General features: G+C 36.8%; 1 protein-coding gene across 1 annotated transcript; it reads left to right on the top strand.

Annotated features, from left to right (window-relative positions):
* The first annotated feature begins 5,514 nt into the window (after positions 1-5,514).
* On the top strand, positions 5,515-9,885 carry LOC104903537 (ketol-acid reductoisomerase, chloroplastic). The gene is made up of 10 exons (XM_010691581.4): positions 5,515-5,927; positions 6,035-6,127; positions 6,967-7,032; positions 7,152-7,292; positions 7,460-7,687; positions 7,797-7,914; positions 8,000-8,139; positions 8,220-8,387; positions 8,711-8,866; positions 9,281-9,885. Exons 1-10 carry the CDS (start codon positions 5,625-5,627, stop codon positions 9,647-9,649), a joined length of 1,782 nt encoding a protein of 593 aa, XP_010689883.2. The 5' UTR covers positions 5,515-5,624; the 3' UTR covers positions 9,650-9,885.
* Positions 9,886-24,591: the final 14,706 nt, after the last annotated feature.

Below are 24,591 nucleotides of genomic sequence, written 5' to 3'. Positions count from 1 at the left end.
AGTTCAGATCATGCTTATATTTAAAAATCATTATATCTTTCATTACATATTAGTAAAAATTATAATAATTGAATATTAATAAAGTACTCATTGAGACGAATCAAACAAGACCCCACATGACTATATTTTTTCTTATATATTGAGAAAAATCTAAAAGATAAGATCTTGTAATCAGATCAGTTCAGATCAGATCACAAAAAATAAGTTCAGATCAGAAAATTTCAGGTGAACTAAACATAGCCTAAAACTGTCAAAAATACAAAAAATCAACATTAAACATGGGTCAGGCCCGCAGGAAGCACGAGCTCGGCCCGTGGACAAATTTTTAAATTTTCAACCCCGGCCCGCCACTCATGGGTCCGGTCCCGGCCCATGCCCACCTCTAATGGCACCTTTGCGGACAGCAAGGGGCTCATTAACCCTCGTACAAACGACGTCCTCCCCACTGTTCAGAATGAGGCTCCTTGCTTTTTTCTGCCGAGTCGCGTCATACTTAGTAAAAATGTAACTAAGTACCTCTACCTAATAGCACCTGGTCGGACAACATGGGGCTCATTAGCCCTCATACGAACAACGTCTTTCCCACTCGGTCAGAATGGGGATCCGTGCTCCTCTGCCGAGTCACATCATACTTAGTCATATATACTTAGTCAATATATGACTAAGTACTTCATGGCACCCGATCAGACAACATGGGGATCATTAGCCCTCGTCCGAACGACATCCCACCCACTCGGTCATTATAGGGCCCTCGCTCCTCTAACGAGTCATTTCACACTCAGTTAAAATATGACTTATTAAGTACCTCATAGCGTCTGCGGGAACAGCATGGGGCTCATTAGCCCTCGTCCGAACGACGTCCTACTCGCTCGGACGGGACTAAAGTCCAACACGAGATGGTCGCTCGGTGAAAGGAAGACGCTGCTCCCAACAACACAAATAATCTAATCAGACGCCCCTAGTAGGGGCAATTTCTATTCCACGAAAGTCGCGCGCCATCAGGTTGGATCTCAATGATCCTCCAACTTTGGTGTGGGCTAATTTTTTGGGCCCAATAATGGATCAGCCCAATATTATATGAGAGTCCACCTATTTGTCAGACTGGTGGCAGTTGTAGGTCCCACCAAGGAGTTTAACTAAACTAAGAGCCTTGGAGAGCCTTCAAAAGGCTGGAAAATATGGTTGCCTTAAACGACAACAAAACCACTTATCCCAAGAAAGGCCCATCTTATCAAAGTTGCCTGTCTGGGAATTTCTAACATTATAAAGAGCACCAGTCTCATTAATGAACGAGTATTCAATTCTAACCAACCAAAGTCAGAGCATATTTCTCTATGTTGATCTCTTTCTCTCTCTACTTTAATCACATATGACTTGAGCGTCGGAGAGGCGATCCCGAAACAACCCCTGGGGTACTCTAACCTTGTTTTGCAGGATTCCATTGTACGGATAACGAAGCCCAAGTGTACCTTATTGGGCTCACATCAAGTTTATCAACCTTTTTTACAATCCTTATATAAACACTATCGTTAAAGTGATGCTTATTTTGTGGGTTGCAAGAGAGAAAGAGTGGAAGGAGAGAGAGACAATAGGGGTAAATCTTTGTATTGGGATAAAAAAACATCAAATGAATAATTGTTGAAGTTGGGAAGTGGAGATGAAGATATGACATATATTCTGAAGAGTTAGGGTGGTTAGAGATATTCGATTGAATGAAGTGTGTATTCGTAGATGATTGTTATATATCATTAAGATACATCAAATGATGTTAATAATTAAAAAGAAAACGTGAAGTTTATTAATAGTAATACTCAAGTTCGTTAAAATCGCGATTTGAATCGTAAAATCGTACGATTTTACGATTCAATTTTCGCCAAAATATTTAAATCGCACTTAGAATTGGTTTTGAAAAAATCGCATGTAAAATTGGTAGAATCGGTTAAAACCTGTAAAATCGCGATTTTTGACCGATTTTACCGATTCTCTTTTTAGCCCATTATATTGATTCTTGTAGATGGGGATTAAAAAAAATGGGCCAGGCCCATTTTCTCTCACCCTCATCAAACACGCTGCTCACTCTACTCACCCATTTTCTCACTTGAAACACACTGCTCCAATAACTAATGAAACACGCTGCGCTGCATGCTCACAATTCTCTCTACTTCGGTTCTTGAGTTCTTCAGTTCTTGAGTTCTTCAAATCTTCAGATTCAGCTACCACTTGTCCACTCCAGGTAATTATTTTCGATTTTTTTGCTGCGTATTATCTCTTTCTTTCAATCTCATCAATAGTTGTTTCAAATTTTTAATTGATAATTTAGTTTTCGATTTTTTTTTCGGTAATTTTCGATTATTATTTAGTAGTACTGAACTTTCTTCTATTGAATCATTTGTAGAAACATGTCAAGCTCTGCTTCAAGTTCTTGGAAAAAGAGAAAAAATGCTGCTGGTAATAGAACAGACCCTGGGTGGGAGCACGGTACAAAGGCATATGGTGATCCTACAAAGGTAAGATGCAAATATTGTGGTGTTGTGCGTGGTGGTGGTATTTTCAGACTCAAACATCATCTTGCTGGGACTCGTTTTAATGTGGAGGCTTGCTTGCAAGTTCCTGATGATGTTAAACATAATTTTAGGCAACTATTAGAGGCTAATGTGGAGAAGTCTAATAGACAACTATCGTGTTTGTATTTTGTTCAACTTTAATTTTATTGTGTGTGTGTATTTTGTTCAACTTTAATTTTATTGATGGTGTCCTTTTTCATCTCATATTGATATCAGTATGCATAAAATTGAATTTTTAGTGTTGTTCATTGAAAAAATAGGTAAACAATTTACATATTTTATCATGGAATCTTATTCCCACAAAATTCGTAAAATCTTACGATTTTACGATCAGATTCTGACAGGCCCTTCCGATTTAAAGTAGAATCGCGATTTTGACAACCTTGGTAATCCTCAATAGTCAATATCAATGTCTATTTGCTAACGTCATAATTAGTTACAACTTACAATTGATTCAAGGAATCTTATTTTTTTCTTGTTTTACAATTTCTATTTTTTTACTTTCTTGTTTCTTTTTTTTCTCACTGTATCCTTCTTTTTTTAATTTTTTTTAGAAATACAATACTATTTATTTTGTAGGAGTATTCTTATTTTTCAATTGTACATTTATATAGTGAAAACCTAATACATTTGTTGTTAGCTAAAAAGTATCTTTTTTCCAAATTTCAAGTACTTTTCTTTTGATAAAAAAGGAGGAGGGAACTAACAACTACAATTGAAAAAATTTCCTTGTCATCCTTGTGTTTTTTGTTACATAGGAAATAAACAACTAGGGAGAATTCCAAGAATTGGACCACCCAAAAGCATCCTTTCGGATGATCAAAGAGAGAGCATGGGTCGGGGAATCAAACCAATAAGTCAGATTTGAACAAGAGTTAGTGGCCCCGGTGAGCCATCCAGTCCGCTGCCGAATTACCTTCCCTAACGCCATGTTTGATACAAACCTCATCAAATCTATTTAAATCTTCCCCTGCATCCATAACAAGCGAATAAATAGCCCAAGGAATTTTCCATAACTGTTTAATGGCATGGATAACACACAAGTTATCCCCTTCTATAATTAAACTCTTTAACACCCAACATAATAGCTCCTTCAATTCCTTCCCTCAGTGCCCAAGCTTCAACTACCAAAACAGAATGATGAGGACCAATAGAGTTAGCCCCACATAACTTCAGCTCACCATGCTCGTCTCTAATAACGAAACCAAATGATGCCGAGCCATCTTCAATTTTGACCCATCAAAGTTAAGCTTAAAGAAACAAGGAGGGGGGGGGGGGTTCCCAACAAGTATTCTTCCTAGGCTGTTTTTGTGATCTACCAGAATGAGCGTAGCCCCGAGCAGGGGCAGTCTCTTCAAGAGAGCCCTCCTCTAATCTATCGGCAAAAGCTTTAATCATTTTACTAACTATAACTGGAGAGGTGGGATCCTGCCTAAAAGTAAATATATAATATTCCTAGCATACCAGAAGAACCACCAAGCTACAACAATTTTAGCTAGTTGGCCCAAACAGAACACCTTGGGTAAAGACATAAAATACTCTAAAAAGGACATGTCGCCCAACACTGGGGGTGGAGGCCACTCGTATCTTGAAGCCAATACAGCAAAAGCGTCTACACAAAATGTACAATCTATAAATAGATGAACTAAATCTTCCGAGTGGTGGTTACAAAAAACACACTCCAGAGGCAAGAAGATGTGACTCATCTCTAATCTTTTTTTGCGGGAACTCATTATTGCAAATCTTCCATAAAAAAAATATAATCTTAGGGTGGACACAAAGCCGCCAAATCCAGATAAAAGATTCTGGAGATGGGACATCTAAGCCATAACCCTGAAGTAAAGCCACTCCTGATTTAACAGTGTTGCACCCATCAGGAGCAAGAGCACAGACAAGCTTATCCTCATTATGATTCATAGGTATAAAAATACCTCGAATGACATCAATCAAAGGCATGGGAACAAACTCGCGCAGGCGTGAAATGTCCCATTGAGTCTCTTGGTCTGTAAAATGTGCCACAGGAAAGGTTTCACTACCCCTGATGACAGGACAAACATCACTAAGCGGATACTAGAACACCCAACTATCAAACCATAATGATATTTTCTCCCCGTTGCCAACGATCCAACGGAGTCCTTTTTTAAAAGAGTTCCTCAAAACCAAAATGATATTTTTAAATGATAGTTATAAATTAATAATAATAATAATTAATGATAATAATGATAACTAGTAATAATAATAATAATAATAATAATAATAATAATAATAATAATAAATGATAATAATGATAATTAATAATAATTATTTTATATTATTTGTATTACTATATTAATTCTTGATGATGATTATATGATAACAATAATATCTAAGAAGTAAATTAATATTACTATTTTAATAATTAGATTTCATAACATAATAATATTTAATAATAAAAATAATGATTGGGTCGGACCGCACTAAATTGCATCATAAATCATTTTGACGTGATTTGATTGGTTTATGGGCTAAACAACGTGTGTTTATTTATGCTTTTGACCTAAACCATGTTCTTTCTAATAATAATAGAAATAATAATGAGTAAAACTATAATAAACAAAATAATATATAGAAATAATAATAATACTTAATAATAATAATATAAAAATAAATATTATTATTAATAATAAGAGTAATTAGTAAAATAAATTAAACTAATATAAAAATAATATTTAATAAAATGGTTATAAAAGAATGAAACTAAACTAAACTGAAATGAACTGAAAATAAACCGGAAAGAACAAACCTCAATAGTTCCTTGAAGATTTGCTAAAAATCAAACGAACCCTTAATAATTTCAACCAGAAAACACGGTCTCCTGAAGTGGCTAACATCGCAAACTCATGTGATTCATATCATTTTGTAGTTTAGCAGGCAAATAGCCGCACGATTGTTTCCACAAAAACCATCCACATTCCCCTCACTATAAAACTCTACTCTTTCGACCCTCCGCCACTTTTTCTCATCCCTTTCTCTCTCCTCTCCTGCAACACCTCTTACCTAAAATACTAAAAGCATCTTTCAATGGCGGCTACCGCAGCAACTTCATTTTCTCTCTCCTCCTCATCTTCCTCCGTCGCCGTACCCAAACTCCTTAAACCTTCGGCGTTGAATCTAGGGTTTCTCGGCTCGTCTTCTTCAAATACCGCATTGAACTCTCTTAAGGTTCGTGCTTTTCCTTCTAGAGCTACTAACAATGGAGGATCGGCGCTCTCTACTCAAATGGTTTCAGCTCCTTCTTCTATCAATCCACCTTCATCAGCTACTTTTGACTTTGAGAGTTCTATTTTCAACAAAGAGAAGATTACTCTCTCTGGTCATGACGAGGTCTTTCTCTCGTTTGATTTTGCTTTCGCTTTCGCTCTCGTTATCCTAATATTGTTGTTTTTTTGGTATACTGTATTATCGTATGACTCAATTTTATTTGTTGACAGTACATTGTGAGGGGAGGAAGGAATTTGTTCCCTCTTTTGCCGGATGCTTTTAAGGGTGTTAAGCAGATTGGTGTTATCGGATGGGGATCTCAGGTGAGGCTTTATCTGTTAATTTTCCATTACATTGTATGTAAATTTGAATAAAATGAGGTATAATGTTAGCTTATTTCATGGATTATGACATGACTAATTGATACTTTATTGTCAGTTATATTTTTTTTAAAAGGAAAATATTGTTCCATTTGAGGGATTTATTTTATTGATCACATTTTTTCAGGAAATTGGGTGTTTAATGTACGAAACATTTCTTGATTCAATATCTTTTAATAGCATTTTTTTCATGAATTCATTCAATTGATCAACTTATGCTGTAATATGATCACTTTGGGTGATTATCACGACTATCATTTTAATCGCATATGACACGCTTGTGATAGTGATTGGTTGAAGGTCAATATAGTTCAGTTTTAGATTAACGCTAGTGGTTCACAATGGAAAAGGTGATTAAATGGATTATAATAATAAATATTTATGGGTACTTCATTTAAGGGTGTTGCATACACCTTAAGGTAGTTATGAACAAGTTCTTGCAATTCTCTTATTGTGGCAGTGATTGCCGTTCTGAAATAGATGTGGGAAAAAGGAAAGAAGAGGAATTAGCATTCCCTTAACTTAGGCCTGTTTTTCGGTGCAAATGATGGTACTGCAACTGCATAAGATATCATTAGAGTTACTTGTGATTTTGCCAGAGTTTAACTTCTTCATTCACCACTTTTGTGCTAGCTAATAAAGTTAACAAAAGTTATCGTGGCATTTAAGGCCCAACAAGCATAGAAATTTATCATGACAAGAGTTTGTGTTTTTAGATGTGAGATTTTAGCAGCCAAGTCTTTCTTTTTGATGCATAGTTAATCATGCTTGCATGTTTGCAGGCCCCAGCTCAAGCTCAGAACTTGAAGGATTCTCTAACTGAGGCAAAATCTGACATTGTTGTCAAGGTATATTCAAAGCCAAATATATCTGATATTATCTTGGCGCTTCTATCACTTTACATCCTTAGGGGTGATTTTCTGTTCAATGTAGTCATTTATGGTAAATTTTTGCTCTTATACTACAGATTGGTCTCCGCAAAGGATCTCGCTCTTTTGCTGAGGCACGTGCTGCTGGTTTTAGTGAAGAGAATGGCACTCTGGGGGAGATGTGGGAGACTATTTCCGAGAGTGATCTTGTGCTGCTGCTAATTTCGGATTCAGCTCAGGTTTATGTCGACTCTTCTAGTGTGGAATCTTTTTTTTTTTTTTTGTCGTTTTTAAAATTTGTTCCTAAACTACTTCTGCTAGTTATGTATTTTTATTGGACTTTTTTCAAATGAACGTGATGTGCTGTTAAATTTAATTTTGCCTTTTTTTTTTGTCCGTGTTTCAGGCTGATAATTACGAAAAGGTTTTCTCCCATATGAAACCAAACAGCATTCTTGGGCTCTCTCATGGATTTCTTTTGGGGCATCTGCAATCTCTGGGGCAGGATTTTCCCAAGAACATCAGTGTGATTGCTGTATGCCCTAAGGGAATGGGGCCTTCTGTAAGGAGGTTGTATGTTCAGGGTAAAGAGATCAATGGTGCTGGAATCAACTCTAGTTTTGCCGTTCACCAGGTCTAGCACTTGTCTTTGATTCATATACCCCCGAAGTTGCCGGTGTCTCTATTTTGATTGAATTGGCTGGCACCTGATGTACAAAATTTTTGCCTACTTTTGCTTGTAGGATGTTGATGGTAGGGCTACAAATGTAGCACTTGCCTGGTCGGTTGCTCTTGGCTCACCTTTCACATTTGCCACTACTCTTGAGCAGGAGTACAAGAGTGACATTTTTGGGGAGCGAGGTAAAAGTAGCTTCTTTTAATATCTTATATTACAACCTTAGTGATAAATTACTGAAAACGAGTCAATTTGCTTCTGTAATTGTAGGTATCTTGCTTGGTGCTGTTCACGGAATTGTTGAGTGCTTGTTCAGAAGGTACACGGATAATGGAATGAGCGAAGATTTAGCCTACAAGAACACTGTTGAGTGCATCACTGGGGTTATATCAAAGACCATCTCAACAAAGGTCGTCTATTTTTGACGAATTATTAAATTTATGCTTTTAGTTGGTTGTGGATGGTTACTGATATGTGTTGATCATGTCAGGGAATGCTGTCCCTGTACAATTCTTTGTCAGAAGAAGGAAAAAAAGAATTCCAAGCTGCTTACAGTGCCTCATTTTACCCTTGCATGGACATTCTGTACGAGTGCTATGAAGATGTTGCTAGTGGGAGTGAGATCCGAAGTGTTGTTTTGGCTGGACGGCGCTTTTATGTATGTCATACTTTTAACATTTATTCTCCTTTTCATGTCTACCTTCGTTCTAAGAAAATCTTCAGTAACTCTGTGTTGGAATGTCTTGTAAGAAAGAGATTTTACACTTTGAATTCAGATGTCAAAACGAACTGCGTATTTAAATGAAGAAACTCGCTGATGATGTTCTTGTAAAAATGTTATTACTTTTTTGGATCAGTGTGAGATGTGTATAGTCCAGTTCTGAGGCTTGCTTATCTTGGAGGAGGTCGGCTGTAGTTCCTCTAAGTTGCGTGGCTAATAAAGATAAATTTTGAAGTTAATTCTCTATTCATCTATTGCAGGAGAAGGAAGGGCTCCCGGCTTTTCCAATGGGTAATATCGATCAAACCCGCATGTGGAGAATTGGTGAGAAGGTCAGAGCAGTTAGACCTGCAGGCGACTTAGGCCCATTGTATCCATTTACTGCTGGTGTCTATGTTGCTCTAATGATGGCCCAGGTAAGACTGTTTGCTCATGCTTCATAAGCTTGTATGACTGTATCTCTAGTCTAAGTTGAGCTCAAATACATTTCATTTGCAACTCTGCTTTTTATAAACACTGTTAATGAATTGTTGGGTAGCTAGCTGATGCTTGTGGTGTTTATTTGCCTGTATACCCTGGTGGTGGCTGTAGAGAGCAAGTTTGTTTTTTTCCCCTTCAATATTTCGATATCTGATGATGTGCCTTGTTTTCTGATGAAATGAGATGAAGACTTATCTTAAAAAAGTACTACAGGGTGATGTTGTTTGGGGTAACCGACTTGGTGCATGTATATCAGACCCCATATTGGCTTCTTGCATTGTACTGCTAATTATATGATTTTCCACTAGGGACTACATAGCATGTCTAACAACTAGTTTTAATGTTACCAGATAGAGATTTTGAGGAAAAAGGGTCACTCCTACTCTGAGATTATCAACGAGAGTGTGATTGAAGCAGTGGATTCTTTGAACCCCTTCATGCATGCTCGAGGTGTCTCATTTATGGTCGACAACTGCTCAACTACGGCAAGGCTTGGATCAAGAAAATGGGCCCCCCGTTTTGATTACATCCTGAACCAACAAGCTATGGTAGCTGTTGACAATGGTGCTTCAATCAACCAAGACCTGATCAGCAATTTCTTGTCAGATCCCGTTCATGAAGCGATTGGAGTTTGCGCGCAGCTCAGACCTTCTGTTGATATCTCTGTGACTGCTGATGCTGATTTTGTCCGCCCTGAACTGCGCCAGGCTAGCAGTTAAAAGCTCCCAAGGTCTCTAAGTCATAAGTATTAGGTATGGAGATATAAAACTCCCAAGTTTATTGTACTCTAGGTTTTAGCTTTTGCTGTCCAATGAAATGAGACGCGTGATATTTTCTCCAAGTTTTGGCTAGAGTTTACGGGTTAATTTGGGACATGGGAGAGTGCTTTGTCTAACTTATATGTTGTAATGTTGTATGTCTCTGCAATTTCCACCTTCTAGTTGTTCTTGGTTCATGTGATTCTGTAGGAAATAAATATCACTTAAATTAACCAATAATTTTTACAGATGAATAGCCAAGAGGTTCCATCCCACATGAAAATATTGTCTGATATATGCTTTTCACCCCTTTCTTTGTAAAAACTCTTCTATCTTCTTCCACTTAACTGAGCACCGGGTAATCACCACCTCGAGACTGCCAGCCATCTCCATTGCTCTACACCACCAGTCTGTCCCCACTAAAAACCAACGTTTGAAAACCCCCTTCCCAATACTCTGCTTCCTCACCTTTGAGCCTTGCTCCCGAATTTTGACTTCATTTTTCTCTTCGGTAGACATTGTCCCAGAATCTACTTTCCTGACTTTAGATTGTACAAACCTCTCTTATCAACAGATTGTTTACGAATGTCAGTATGCTATAAATGATATTTAGAATGTTAAAGCTTGAAAAGGAGATTCTTGGCTATGATTTCGCAAAATCTAATCTTGAATCTTGATGCTTATCAATGATGTGGGGGAATATTTTAGTGAAGAAAAAGATGTCTTTATATATAATATGTAACACTTATTGTCACTTTTAAGAATGGAACCAGAATCTCATTAGGTGCTATTGCTCTTTTATGTCTGCAACAGCATAGGCCTCTCGAAGGGACAAATTTTATGACCATTAGGATTTTGTCTTTAGACTAACTGGGATCAATGAGCCTATTGAGCATGATTCTGATTCGGTGGCGTTTGAAGTTTTGAACCAATCTTTAAAGAGGGCTTGACTTTTATTGATTTTGACTTTTCTTGCGTTGCTTCATGGGACTTCGTGCAACATGTCATAGTATTATTTGTTGGCATTTCTTAGTTAATTAATTGTTTACAACATTAATCATTGTGGTTCCGAGTAGTAAATTAGGTGTTTCACGAGATAAAATAGATAAATATGCATTTGTGAACATAAAATCTCGAAATATAGGCAATTTTGCCTCGTTTCTTACTTTCTTATTTGCATGTCCTTTTTTTAGGCCAACTCTTTTTAAGTTTGATGTTAGTCTGGTGTTTAATGGAAGAAATAACGAGACATGATCCCTTTCTTTGATATTATTTTGGAGGTTATCAACTATATATTATTTTTAAAAGGTAAGGTAAAGGTGTCCAAACTGGACCGAAACCTCGTACAGGTCAATTCGGTTTGGGTTTGCAGGCAAGGCCTCTTGGAAGTAGGGGAGATTGGTAAGGAGAAATCCCCACCCTCAAAGTGTCTCTAGTGGAATTTGATCTTATAACCTCAAGGTTGTGAGATACAAACCAAAACTACTAGATCAAGTACTACTTGATTAGGCTTTTAACTATAATGCAAAGCAGTTAAGTTGATTCATTTCATTAGTTTATTTTTATAAATAACAATGAAGCAAGAACAAATATTAATGTATACCTACTTGACGGATCAGACATAGAAAGCGCTTTACCTTGGTTAGTTTGGGACTTTGGGTTCATGAGGAGAAAAAAAGTACAATGATATTCATATTCCTAAAAGAAGAAGGACAAAATACAAGCTTTTGCATTACAATTTTAGATATTGAACTTACAAATTATAGATGTTGCTCTAATGCTCTTCTATGGATAATCTCTTTACGCGTTTTACTGATATAAATATATTTAAGCTATGAGATTATCATGGACAGGGTGCTTAATAATCGAAAATTTGAAATGGACATTCGCAAAAAAATTTCCAACTAAAGATTGGTGAAAAATGCCTAACAAAAAGAGGTAATAATATTAATACTTTTAGATTAGAACTAGTTTTGAAGCCCATGCGTTACACAAGTTTGTTGCTTATTTTACTTTTTGCAAATTTTGTTTACAGTGTTGATTTTGTGTTGTTGTAAAATGAGATTTTTCAACACCATTGTTATATATATTTCCTCCATTCTTTTTCTATTGTAACAATTAGTTGAAGATCTATATAATATTCTTAGGTTGTTTTTAAAAATTAAATTCTACTTTTTCATCATCCAAACTCTAATATATATGTAACTTTATTAATATATTGATTTTAGTTTTTGTTGTAACAACAAAATTTTCTTAACAAATTTTGTTGCAAATACTAAATTGTTTTGGTTCGTTGAGTAAGGCTGAGGTTTTGAAAAATAATACATTTGGTCATGTAGATCGGACCTATGATCACACACGTATATATAGTTTACTATACTTGTAGTAATTATTATATTTATCTAAATAAATACTAAATAATGTCTTACAATTCATCTAAATAAATATAATTTCATGAGTTGTAAAACTATAATACTATATATTGTAAATGAATCTTATTTTGAAGCATATTACAAACACTCTCCAATGGTAAGAGAATTATAATGTTTTGAATTAGGTAGCAAAAGTTATATTTAATTACATAATATAATAGTTTAGGTTATTTGTTCAAAACAAAACAATAATTCCTCCCAATTCAAAACTCCTTTTATGTATTTAACTATATGTAGAATTTTACTTTTTAAAATATTTAAAATAAAAATTAATGACATGACAATCCTACGTGGCGCTCTTTATTTCATAAGTTGTATAACTATATTGTAAATGGATCTTATTTCGAAGCATATATCAGGCACAATTCAAGGGTACAAAAATTATATTATTCGAATTATGTAGCAAAAATTATATACAATTTACATAATATAATAATTTAGGTTGTTCATTCAAAACCAAACGCTAATTTTTCCTTATCTACAACTCATTATATGCATTTAAATCTATGTAGAATTCTATTTTTTTTAAAAGCTAAAAATAAAAATGCATGACATGACAATCCGACGTGGCGCTCTCCATTTCATAAGTTATCGAACTATATTGTAAATGGATCTTATTTCGAAGCATATTTCGAGTGCTCTCCAATGGTATAAAAATCATAATATTCTGAATTACGTAACAAAAGTTAGACACAATTTACCTAATTTGATAAATTAGGTTGTTGATTCAAACAAAACTCTTTTGCTTATCTGAAATTACATATATGTACTTAAATCTATGTAGAACTCTATTTTTGTAAAAGTAAAAATATAAATTGATGACGTGTATGTGATGCGCTATATGAGCTCGAAATCTTGAGGAGCTCTCTATGCTCCCGCCATATATATATATATATATACACACACACACACACACACACACACACACACACACACACACACACACACACACACACACACACACACACACACACACACACACATAGAGGAGGACTCTTGTGAGAACACCTCCTCTATGTGAGAACACTTTTTAATGTGAGAACAAATCCGGACCTTTGGATCTAATCTAATCTAACCATCCTAAATACACATATGAGTAATGGCATTTTCGTAATTTAGTTTAACCCTTACCCCCTTCTTCCCCCACCCCTTTCACACTACTTTTCTTCCCTATCTATCTTCTCTTTCTCTCTCCTCTGTATCGTCATTCATGGAGTTTTAGTTCTTCAAAGTTTTAGTTCGATTATTTGCGAATTCCACACTATTTTTTCTAGAAATTGTGTTGGTTACTATGATACAGCAGAGGGTCACTATGATATATAGCAGAGGGTTGTGTTGGTTACTATGATACAGCAGAGGGTCACTATGACATATAACAGAGGGTTGTGTTGGTTACTATGATACAATAGAGGGTCACCACGATATGGAAATAGTAAATAATATTTTTTTTCTTGACTAATTTCTTTAAACATGTGATAGATGGGTTATTATAATATAATACATGGTCACTATGATATTTTCTCATAATTTTGCAGGCTTAGTTGGTCAATGTCGTTTTCTTGATTCTCTTGGTAACCTACGGATGAGATTCATTCTCACATAAAAAAATGTTCTCACATAGGGACCTATTCTCACCAGATCCCAACCCTATATATATACATATATATATACGTATATATATATACGTATATATATATACGTATATATATACGTATATATATATATATATATATATATATATATATATATATATATATATATATATATATATATATATATATATATATATATATATATATATATATATATAGGTATATATATATACGTATACATATATACATATATACGTATATGTATATATATATATATATATATATATATATATATATATATGGGCAAGATCATATGAGAATGCTCTTTACATGAGAAATGAGAATGAATCTCAACCACACGATTGGATTAGAATTACAATACTTGTTCATTAGAGTTATACCCTTAAAATATTTTTAATGAAAACTTTCCTTGTGTTTGTTCCAAATGAAGTGTACTTAAGCTGAACATCAGACATGTGTAATCAAGCTGGAATAGTATGAGTAGGTGTCCTAGAATGTGTAAGTAGCATAGCTTAATTGTGGGGTGGTGGGAAAGGGCGAGTGCTTTCGTGGGCATTGAACTTGTTATCAAGGTTTGAAAAGCCTTAACTTCTTTTATTAAAATGTCCCACATTGCTTGTGGGAGGGAATACTTCCTTGTTTTTATCTGATGCGGTCCTAAGAACCGCATTAGATTTTAAAAAAAACCGCATCAGTTTTTTTAATTTGATGTAGTCCACAAAAGGACCGCATCAGATTATCCTCCCAACTTCCCCTCCCATTTTTAATGTTGATTTTTGGATGCGGTTTTACAAAAGCCGAATATGTTACTAAGTGACATATAAGGTTTTTTCCACTTGTGATGGTTCTAGTTTCTTCACATTTTGCAATGGCGGATTTTAGTTGATGAATCCTAAGGCCGTTAATAGTAGCAAATCTAGTTTTTAAATGAATCCATAATTGATGTGCTTCTCTACATTTGCTTAACGTACCTTTAAGCTCTACAATAATGGTGTTGAGAAGCCATGAGACAATCATAACATTAACAGTTGGCGTCGGTGAACGGTGCAATAGGGCCGCGAATCGAGTCATCAATGAACAGGAATTTTCGGCAAGCCTTAAGAGCAAGTTGAACATCACTTGCCCAATCATCATAATTATCAAAACGAAGTCTTATAGGAGTAACCGAGGACAAGCATGATGTCCTCGCCTTTGTTGTGCGCGCATGTTGAGTCTGACGGGTCTGTTGGCCGTGGCCACAGCCCTATCAATCATCCTACGAGCACCCACTGCCATAAAGTGAGGCACGATGTTACCCGCTGCTGGTCCCTCCTTGTGTGTGCTCATTATTAAAAACACGGTCATGAGATGAATAAGTGTTATGAGTTGGTTGGTTACCCTGATGGTTGGGATTCCAAGGCTTGAAATTCTAAGCCTCCGGCTGGCTGTGGCCGCGAGTCTGTTACCGCTGACGCCAATGTCGTGGTTGGGGTTGCTGCCTCCACGCCTCCATTCACTTCTTCACATACCTCTAATACTCTCTTCACACCTGAGCAATGGAAGGCTCTCGCGGGAATTTTTGGTTCCTCGAAAATTTCAGATGATAGGTTAAGTGGTAAGTTCTCTACCTCTTCCTAGATTATTGACAGCGGTGCTACTCATCATGTTACTGGTGAGATATCTTTCATGTTTGATTTGGTTTCTATCTCTCCGTGTTCTTTTGGTCTTCCTAATGGGAACACAGTTATTGCCACTCAAAAGGGCTCGGTGCGATTGTCTACCACTATTACTCTCACTAATGTACTTTTAGTTCCTCAGTTCAGTTGTAGTTTACTTTCTGTTGCACAACTGACTAATGATTTATAGTGTTTTGTTCAATTTAACTCTTTTATGTGTGCTATATAGGACCACATGAGGGAGCTGATTGGAACCAGGTCGTAGAGAGGATGGACTTTACTACTTCAACGGAGGTGACAATGTATAGTTGGTTTCGGTGAATGGAGTTTCTACGGATTTTGAGTTGTGGCATCGTCGTATGGGTCATCCTTCGGAGAAAGTGGTGAAGTTACTTCCCCCTCTATGTGGTCATAAGGGTAGTTTGAAGAAAGCATGTGAAATCCGTTTTTATGCTAAATATTCTAGAGACAAATTTCCATTGAGTGATGATAAAGCTAGTAGGATCTTTGAAAAAGTACATTGTGATTTGTGGGGTCCCTACAAACATGTTTCTTCTTGTGTGGCCATTATTTCTTGACGAATTTTCTAGAGCTATTTGGGTTTATTTAATGGCAGACAAGACTCGGGTTTTTCAAATGTTTATGAAATTTGTCGCCATGGTTGATAGGCAATTTTCTCAAACAGTTAAAGTTATTCAAAGTGATAATGGCACTGAATTTAATTGTTTGCTTGATTTTTTTGTGCTTCTGGCATTATTTTACAAACTTCTTATTACTGCTACCCCTCAACAAGGGTAGAAATAAAACATTAATATATTCTTAATGTTGGACGTGCTTTGAGGTTTCAAGCTCATCTTCCTATTTACTTTTGGGGTGAAAGTATTCTTGTCGCTGCTCATTTGATAAGTCGTACTCCTTCTTCTTTTCTAAACAATCAATCTCCTTTTGACATTCTTTTTGGTTTTTCTCCTGCTTATGATGCCATTTGCACTACTTTTGGTTGTCTTTGTTTTGTGCACAATCATAAGACTAAAGGGGATAAATTTGCAAGTCGTAGTCAGAAGAGTGTGTTTGTGGGTTATCTTTTTGACAAGAAATTAAAGGTTGGAGGTTGTTTGATCTTGATACCAAAGTTTTTTTTCATTTCACGTTATGACAAATTTTTTGAGGATGTGTATCCTTTCTTGTCTCCGGAGGATGTTAATATTGATCTTACTGATTTGGTGCCTTTGGACATTCCTGTGCATCCTCATTTTGATGATGAATTTGAGCCTCATTCTTCCTCCACAAATCAGACACATCTCCTCAAAATAACCCGGTCCATGCTTCATCCTCCTCCGAATTCTCCTTACCCCAAATCCCATCTCCTACTACCACTACAAATCAGCCCACAAATACTCTCTCTTCAAATCAACCCAGCTCCATTCTTCCCTCTCAGCCCACAACTATTTCCTTCTCCCTCTCAGCCCACAATTACTTCCTCCTCTCTCTCACCCGATTCCAGCCCCATTTCTCTACGTGGCCCACATGCGTCATCTAGCTCACCTAGCGCGCGCTCCATCCTCTCCTCTCCTCTTGATCAGGGCCTTGATTAGGGAGTTTTGTCCAGTCTAACATCTTTGGGCCTTTCCTCTCCCAACGCTGATTCATCAGCGCTCTCTCCCCACTCTCTTTCTTCGGGTCAGTCTCCTACTGTTTTGGGCCGTGGCATGAGGGACAGGTTTCCCTTAGTCTTGTTAAAGGATTTTGTCACCAATGTTGTTGTTTCGGAAAGTCCATCTTCTACTACCTCATTTCCATCTTCTTCCTCAGGTACTCCTTATCCTATAGCTCACTATATAAATTGTTCAAATTTTTCTGCAAATTATTTGAAGTTTATTGCAGCTCTTGTATCTACTACTGGACCAAGGTCCTTTAAGGAGGCTATCGGAGTGAGGGGTGGAAACAGTCTATGCATGCAGAAATTCAGGCGTTAGAGGATAATGGTACTTGGACCTTAGAGGAATTGCCTCCCGGGATACATGCTTTGGGTAGTTAGTGGGTGTATCACACTATGTACTTGTCTAATCGTGCGGTTGATCGTCTTAAATCTCGCTTGGTTGTTTTAGGCAATCATCAGGAAACAGGTATTGATTACATGGAAACTTTTGCTCTTGTTGCTAAAATGGCTAATTGTTCGCACTTTTCTTGTCGTTGCTGATTCTAAGAATTGGGAGCTTCATCAGATGGGTGTACATAATGCTTTTCTTCATGGTGATTTAGATGAAAAAGTTTATATGAAGCTTCCTCCGGGATTTGCGTGCTCTAATCCTAATCTTGTTTGTGGCCTACACAAGTCTTTATATGGCTTGAAGCAGGCTCCCCGTTGTTGGTTTACCAAATTGGTTATTGCTTTGAAGGTCTATGGTTTTCTTCAATCTTACTCCGATTATTCTCTTTTTACTTTCACTCATCACTCTGTTCAGATTAATGTTTTGGTGTATGTTGATGACATTATTATTTTTGGTAATGATTCCGCTGTGCCTATCTACCTTCAAAGCTTATTTGAGTGATTGTTTTAAGGTGAAGGATTTGGGTGCATTGAAATACTTTCTTGGCATTAAGGTGGCACAGAGTGCATCTAGTATTTTTCTTTGTTAGAGGAAATATACTCTTGATATCATTTCTGAGGCTGGTTTGTTGGGCTCTAAGCCTAGTGGTTTTCCTACTGAGCATAATCATCGTCTTGCTCTTGCTTCTAATCCATTGTTAACTGATGATGCTGCTTATCCTCGTCTTGTGGGTCACTTGATCTATTTGGCCGTTACTCGACCTGATTTGGCCTATTCAGTTCATGTGTTTTCCCAATTCATGCAGGAGCCTCGCATTAACTGGGATGCATCCTTACGTGTGATTCGATACTTGAAAGATACTCTTGGGCAGGGTATCCTCTTGCACTCTGACATTGATCTTTCTTTTCAGCGATAGTGTGATTCAAATTGGGCGGCTTTCCCTATTACTTGATGTTCTTTGTCAGGTTGGATCGTTTTCTTGAGTCACTCTCCTATCTCTTGGAAGACCAAGAAACAACATACCGTTTCTCGCTCTTCTATCGAGGTCGAATATCGTTCTATGGCTTCCATCACTTGTGAATTAAAGTGGTTGAAAGCTTTGTTGTTAAACTTGGGTGTCCATCATCCCAAGGCTATTCCTCTCTTTTGTGTCAGTCAGTCTGCCCTTCATATTGCCAAAAATCCTATTCAGGACGAAGCATATTGAGGTTGATTGCCACTTTGTTCGTCATGCTATTCAGAACGGTCTTATTTTCCCATCCTATGTTTCTACCAAGACTCATCTTGTCGATATTTTCACCAAGACTCTTGGAAAATCTCAGTTTGATTTGTTATTGTCCAAGTTGGGCATTCTGGTATATATATATATATATATATATATATATATATATTTGTTTGAGATAAAAAAGGCAAGCAATTAAACCCTGAACACTTCTTTACAGAAATAATCAAATTATTTGTTGATAAAACAAAAAGAAAATAGTAAAGAGCAACAATAAAGGGAAAACTAGTAATTAATGAACAATAACAAAGAAAGAGGAATACTTAAGAACAACACAAAAGTTCATGAAAGATGAAAGAAAGAGAAGGGAAAACCAAGGACAGAGAGAAAGCCAATACTGGTAACTAAAATTTGAAATCAACAACCCTTTTATGACATGTATATTCTTTATTTTTACTCCCGCGTCAACCAGTATGACAAGTTATCATACATAGGAGGAATTGGGGTTGGCTCAAGTGATGAGCTTTCCCATCTCCCCTAGCGAGGTCTAGGGTTCAATTCCTACCCCAAGCATTTTCTTTAAGGGGGGAGGGGGTTGGGGGTGTCTGGCTTGTAATGGACCTATGGGTTGTACGAGGACAGTCCAGAGGAATTCTTCTTACCATATTTTTTTCAAAAAAAAGTTATCAGTGGCATATTTTCTTAATGGCATTCCTATCTAGACCTCAACTCTACAGTGTCTTGCTATGGCATTTGCGGCTCAGGTGCTTAAGAGTAGGGAGGAAGATAGGGAATTTCTACCCCTAAACACCACACTTGGCAAGATTCGAACCCAAGACGTTTAGGATATAAGATAAGGATCTTGTCAAGTGACTAAGTACTACTTGGTATCATACATAGTACTGATAGTAGCATTGCCTAGGTTTTTTATATTACACCATCACGCATTCAATCTGCAGTCACTGCTGATTAAAAAACAGAAAATCTATGTGTTTAGGAGGGCAAGTGCTATACAGCTATCCGAGCCCGTAACTAGATCCGCCGCTATGTATCAAAAGGTTCACCTGTCAATATGTTTACTCTATGATACATGAGCTGAATCTGATGTATGTATGAGATATGTGTATATGTTTGTGTGTTAGGCTCGACTATTTTACAAAATGTGCAAGGTTTTGGTGGCTCAAAATAACGGAGCAAGTGACGGTAGCCTGTTCAAGTGGTCAAGTACTACATGGAATCGAACTAACACCATCCTACATGACTACAGCCTACAAGCGTGCAACCCCAACCAACTTTGATTTCTGTAAATTACATGCCTAGCAGCCTAGCTTGAACATGTGCTCAACTTTACAATGAACTCTTATCACCTCCATGCTAATCGTATCTCAGACCTTCGGTCTTTTATATGAAATCTATGAGGAGGGCTTAGTGAAATTTAATTTTTTTGTGTCAGAGGACAATTTCCGTTTCCGGATATTGAACTTTGTTGATTCACTCAAAGAAAACATAGAGAGAGAAAGAGAGGAAAGAAGAGTTATTATTTCAGAATGAATGAATGAGCTACTAAGAACTCAATGACACTATTTATAGTGTCTCAACATCTTACAAAAATAGGTCTTATAATCGATTTTATAACTAACTTGTAACTGACACAAGTTAATAAAATCTCTAATAGAATTTGTTACAAATAAACATTATTTGTATACATCATATGACACATTAGCAGTATCAGGATCACCAACACCCCCCCCCCCCCAAGCTAGGAAGGGGGTGATCTGAAAACATTCCTAGCTTGGACAAAAGCTTGGAGTGTTGTGCAAAAGGTAGTGCTTTAGTCATGATGTCAGCAAGTACTCAGAAGTAGGGAGATAATGAAGTTCAATGAGGCCATTTAGAACTTTTTCCCTAGTAAAATGACAATCAATATCTATGTGTTTAGTTCTTTCATGGAAAACTGGATTTTTCACAATATGAATAGCACTTTGATTATCACAGTTAAGAACCACAGGTTGTAGGTTGCAAACACCTAGTTCTTGTAGTAATATGACCAACCAAGTAGTTTCTGAAGCAGTGGCTGCCATAGCTCTATACTCAGCTTCACTGGAGCTTTTGGATATGGTTGATTGCTTTTTGGACTTCCAAGACACAGGAGAATTGCTAAGGAGTAGAACATATCCAGTGATGGATCTTCTAGTACTGGGACAAGAAGCCCATTCGGAATCTGAATATGCCTGGAGGGTTAATTGAGCAGTAGCCTTGAGTAATATTCCCTGACATTGTGTAAGAAAAACATAACCGAGAACATGGGTCAATGCTTTAACATGAGGAACAAGGGGATGGTGCATGAACTGACTGAGAGCCTGAACAACATAGGATGAATCAGGTCTTGTGTGAGAAAGGAAATTTAATTTCCCAACAAGAGACCTATATAGTTCAAGGTCATGATATGGATCACCAACATCAATATGAAGCTTTAGAGTACTAGGCAAAGGTGTTTTGACACTCTTAGAGATGTTCAAAGGACAATCTTGAAGAAGTTCTCTTGTAAGTTTCTTTTGTGTCACCAGAATGCCATGAGGAAGGTGGCTAACTTCCATATCCAGAAAGAAATTTAACAAGCCCAAGTCCTTGATGCTGAAGGTAGAATCCAAGTGTTGTTTGAAAGTAGAAATAACAGCTTCATCAGACCCTGTGACAATAATGTCATCTACATACACTGCTACAATAACCACTTGAGTTGCAGTTCTTTGAATAAACAAAGAATAGTCATTTTTAGACTGCACATAACCTAACAACTGCAATTCTTGATTGAGTCTAGCAAACCATTGGCGAGATGATGATTGCTTCAAGCCATATAAGGATTTAATCAACTTGCAAACCATGTTATCAGGATTAGAGAGACCTTCAAGAGCCTTCACGTAAACTTCCTCATCAAGTTGGCCATGGAGGAAAGCATTATTGATGTCCAATTGGTAAAGTTTCCATTGATGATGAGCAGCTACTGATAATAAGCATCTAACATTAGCCATCTTGACAACTAGAGAAAAAGTCTCCAAGTAGTCTATGCCATATTTCTGGGTGAATCCCTTAGCCACTAATCTGGCTTTCAATCTCTCTAGTGATCCATCACCCTTCGATTTCACCTTATAAACCCACTTACATCCAATGGCCTTCTTTCCCTTGGGAAGAAAAACCATTTCCCATGTTTGGTTAGCAATAAAAGCATCAAGTTCCTTTTGCATAGCATCAAGCCAGCCAGGATGTTGAGAAGCCTCGAAGTAACTGACAGGTTCAGTGATTTGTAAGGTTTGAGTGATAAGAGCTAAACAAACATACTGATCAAGATAGGCTAGTCTAGTGGTGATTCTGTTAGACTGTCTAGTGGGAACGAGGATTATAGGAAGTATAACAGAAGAAGAAGAAGAAGATGGTGAGGAAGAAATTTGTGGAGATAAGGCTGGGGATAATGCATCTGAAGAAGGCAGATGTCGAGAAGTGGAATAAGTTGGAATAGGATCTGTATCAAGGACAAATGGTTCAGGAATATCTAATGGGGTGTCCAAATCAAAAGGGGTGGTTGTAGGTAAGAAAATAGGGTGGTTTAATTTGGTGGTGGTAGTTTCATAGTGAAAAGGAAGGTGATGTTCATAGAAATTGACATCTCTAGAAATGTGTATTTTGTTAGTTTCTAAATCAAGAACCTTGTAAGCCTTTTAATAAGATGGGTATCCTAAAAAAAATACAAGGAGAGGCTCTTGAATCAAACTTGGATCTATCATTCTTGAGAGTAGAAATATAACAAAGGGAACCAAAAACTCTCAAATGATCCAGATTAGGTTTACTGCCATTCAATTTTTCATAAGGAGTGAAGTAATGAGCACTCTTCAATGGCATTCTATTTATCAAGTGAGTGGCACACAATAAGCACTCACCCTGGTAGGAGCTTTGGAATGAAAGTATAACGCACGAGCAGTTTCTAACAAATGTCTGTGCTTCCTTTCCACCACACCATATTGCTGAGGTGTATCTGCACAAGATTTCTGAGGAACAATTCCTTGTGTATTGAAGAAAGTCAACATTTCCCCTTCACAAAGTTCCTTTACATTATCTGTTCTTACACTCAAAATCTTGGAATTGTGTTGAGTATTAACCATAGCAAAGAAAGTTATCAAGATACTAACAACATCAGTTTTGTTTTTCATCAGAAATGTCCATGTATTTCTTGAACAATTATCTACAATTGTCAGAAAATAGTTATAACCATCATGAGTTTTGAGTCTAAAAGGATCCCAAGTATCTATGTGCAACAAAGCAAAGCACTTAGTTGCTCTAGATGTACTGATAGCAAAAGCTAGCCTGGGTTGTTTAGCTTTATGACAAATCTGACATATTGTATCATAAGCTACTGAGCTAGAAAAATAGGTATGAAGAAGATGCAATTTATTGAAGGGAAGATGACCCATCCTGAGGTGCCACAGCTTAGCATCTTCAACACTAGCTTTGGTAATGTTTGCTAAAATTACCTTGCTGTTCTTTTATTGAGTTATCACCAACAGCATATAAACTAGATGACAAGTTACCAAGAACTAGGGAATGATGTGAAGTGTGTCCCTGGAGCAAACATTTATCATGAGTAAAAATGATTTGACATTGTAAATCCTTGCACAATTTGTGAGTGGATATCAAATTGAATTTGAATCCAGGAACAAATAAAACATTCTCCAGAGTAATCCCATGATCAAGCTTCACAGTTCCAACATGATTGACCACAACTTGTTTACCATCTGCTATAGTTATGGTGTTAGGAGACTGTAAAATCTTTTAAGCTATGAAATAGATCAATATTTGAACAGATGTGGTCAGTAGCCCCACTATCTATAATCCAGCTAGAATTAGTGCAAGATAGAAAATAAGTACTTGCTACATTAGCACTAGAGCCATGTGAAGATGCAATGTCAGCAGCTGGATAATGAGAGGATTCTCCTGCTGTTGACTCAATGTTTTGAGGCTTAAGGATCTTCATCAAGTGAAAATACTGTTCTGCTAAAATATGTGTTACTTTAGAATCATGTGGTGACTCTTCTGTGCCTTGCACCATGGCAGCAACTTTCTTGCCTTTCACTTTGTGAACAAAATTTGCTGGATAACCATGAATTATGTAACACTTGTCAACAGTATGACCAGTGTATTTACAGTGTTCACAATATAAACCATTAGGTTTCTTGCCAGATACAACCAATTTATGTGTTCCTGAGTTTGTTTGCAAAATCATCTGTGAACCAGTACTGTGTGGTTTAAAATTGCCTCCATACCCTCTAGGTTTCTTGTTATCAACGGCAAAAGCCATCAGTTTATGCTTATTTTCTTCATCCACCAAACTTCTTTGTCTTTGCTTTTCCTACTGTATTAACAGTTTGTATGCAAGAGACATTGCTGGTAATGGCTGCATCATAAGAATGTTTGTCCAGACATTTGCAAATTTATTGTGCAGTTTCATCAAAAGAAACACAAGTCTTTCTTCTTGCTGTTGTTTATAAAAAAAAAACCTTAGAACAGGTGCAAGCAGCACTAGAATAAGTAGGAACAGGATTCATCTGGCTGATCTGGTCCCATATGGCTTTGATTTGTGCAAAGAAATCAGCAACGGAAGTGTTACCATCCTGTTTTATGTCTGCAAGAGCTTGTTGCAGTGTGTATAACTTTGGACAAGAGGTTTGAGAATATCTTTCCTCTGAATCTAACCAAATTTCTCTAGAAGTGGTCAAAAATAGCACACTTCTTGCTATGGATGTTTCAAGAGACCTCAGAATATAGGATATGATGATAGCATCACATCTTTTCCAAGCAGCAAAATTAGAATCAGTTGTAGATGGTTGAACAAGAGTTTCCATCTACAAATCCTAGTTTGTTTTTAGTAGCAAGAGCTATTA

This window comes from Beta vulgaris, chromosome 9 (genome assembly GCF_026745355.1).
Source record: "Beta vulgaris subsp. vulgaris cultivar EL10 chromosome 9, EL10.2, whole genome shotgun sequence".
Lineage (NCBI taxonomy): Eukaryota > Viridiplantae > Streptophyta > Magnoliopsida > Caryophyllales > Amaranthaceae > Beta > Beta vulgaris.
The sequence above is the reverse complement of the archived record's forward strand: the minus strand, read 5'-3'. Positions and strand labels throughout refer to the sequence as shown.

Bases quoted from the DNA above. Each gene is read 5' to 3' on its own strand.
- LOC104903537 (XM_010691581.4), top strand. From the start codon at position 5,625: ATGGCGGCTACCGCAGCAACTTCATTTTCTCTCTCCTCCTCATCTTCC. The intron at 7,033-7,151 runs GTATATTCAAAG...CTTATACTACAG, and splicing joins AATCTGACATTGTTGTCAAG to ATTGGTCTCCGCAAAGGATC. The intron at 7,688-7,796 runs GTCTAGCACTTG...TTTTGCTTGTAG, and splicing joins CTAGTTTTGCCGTTCACCAG to GATGTTGATGGTAGGGCTAC.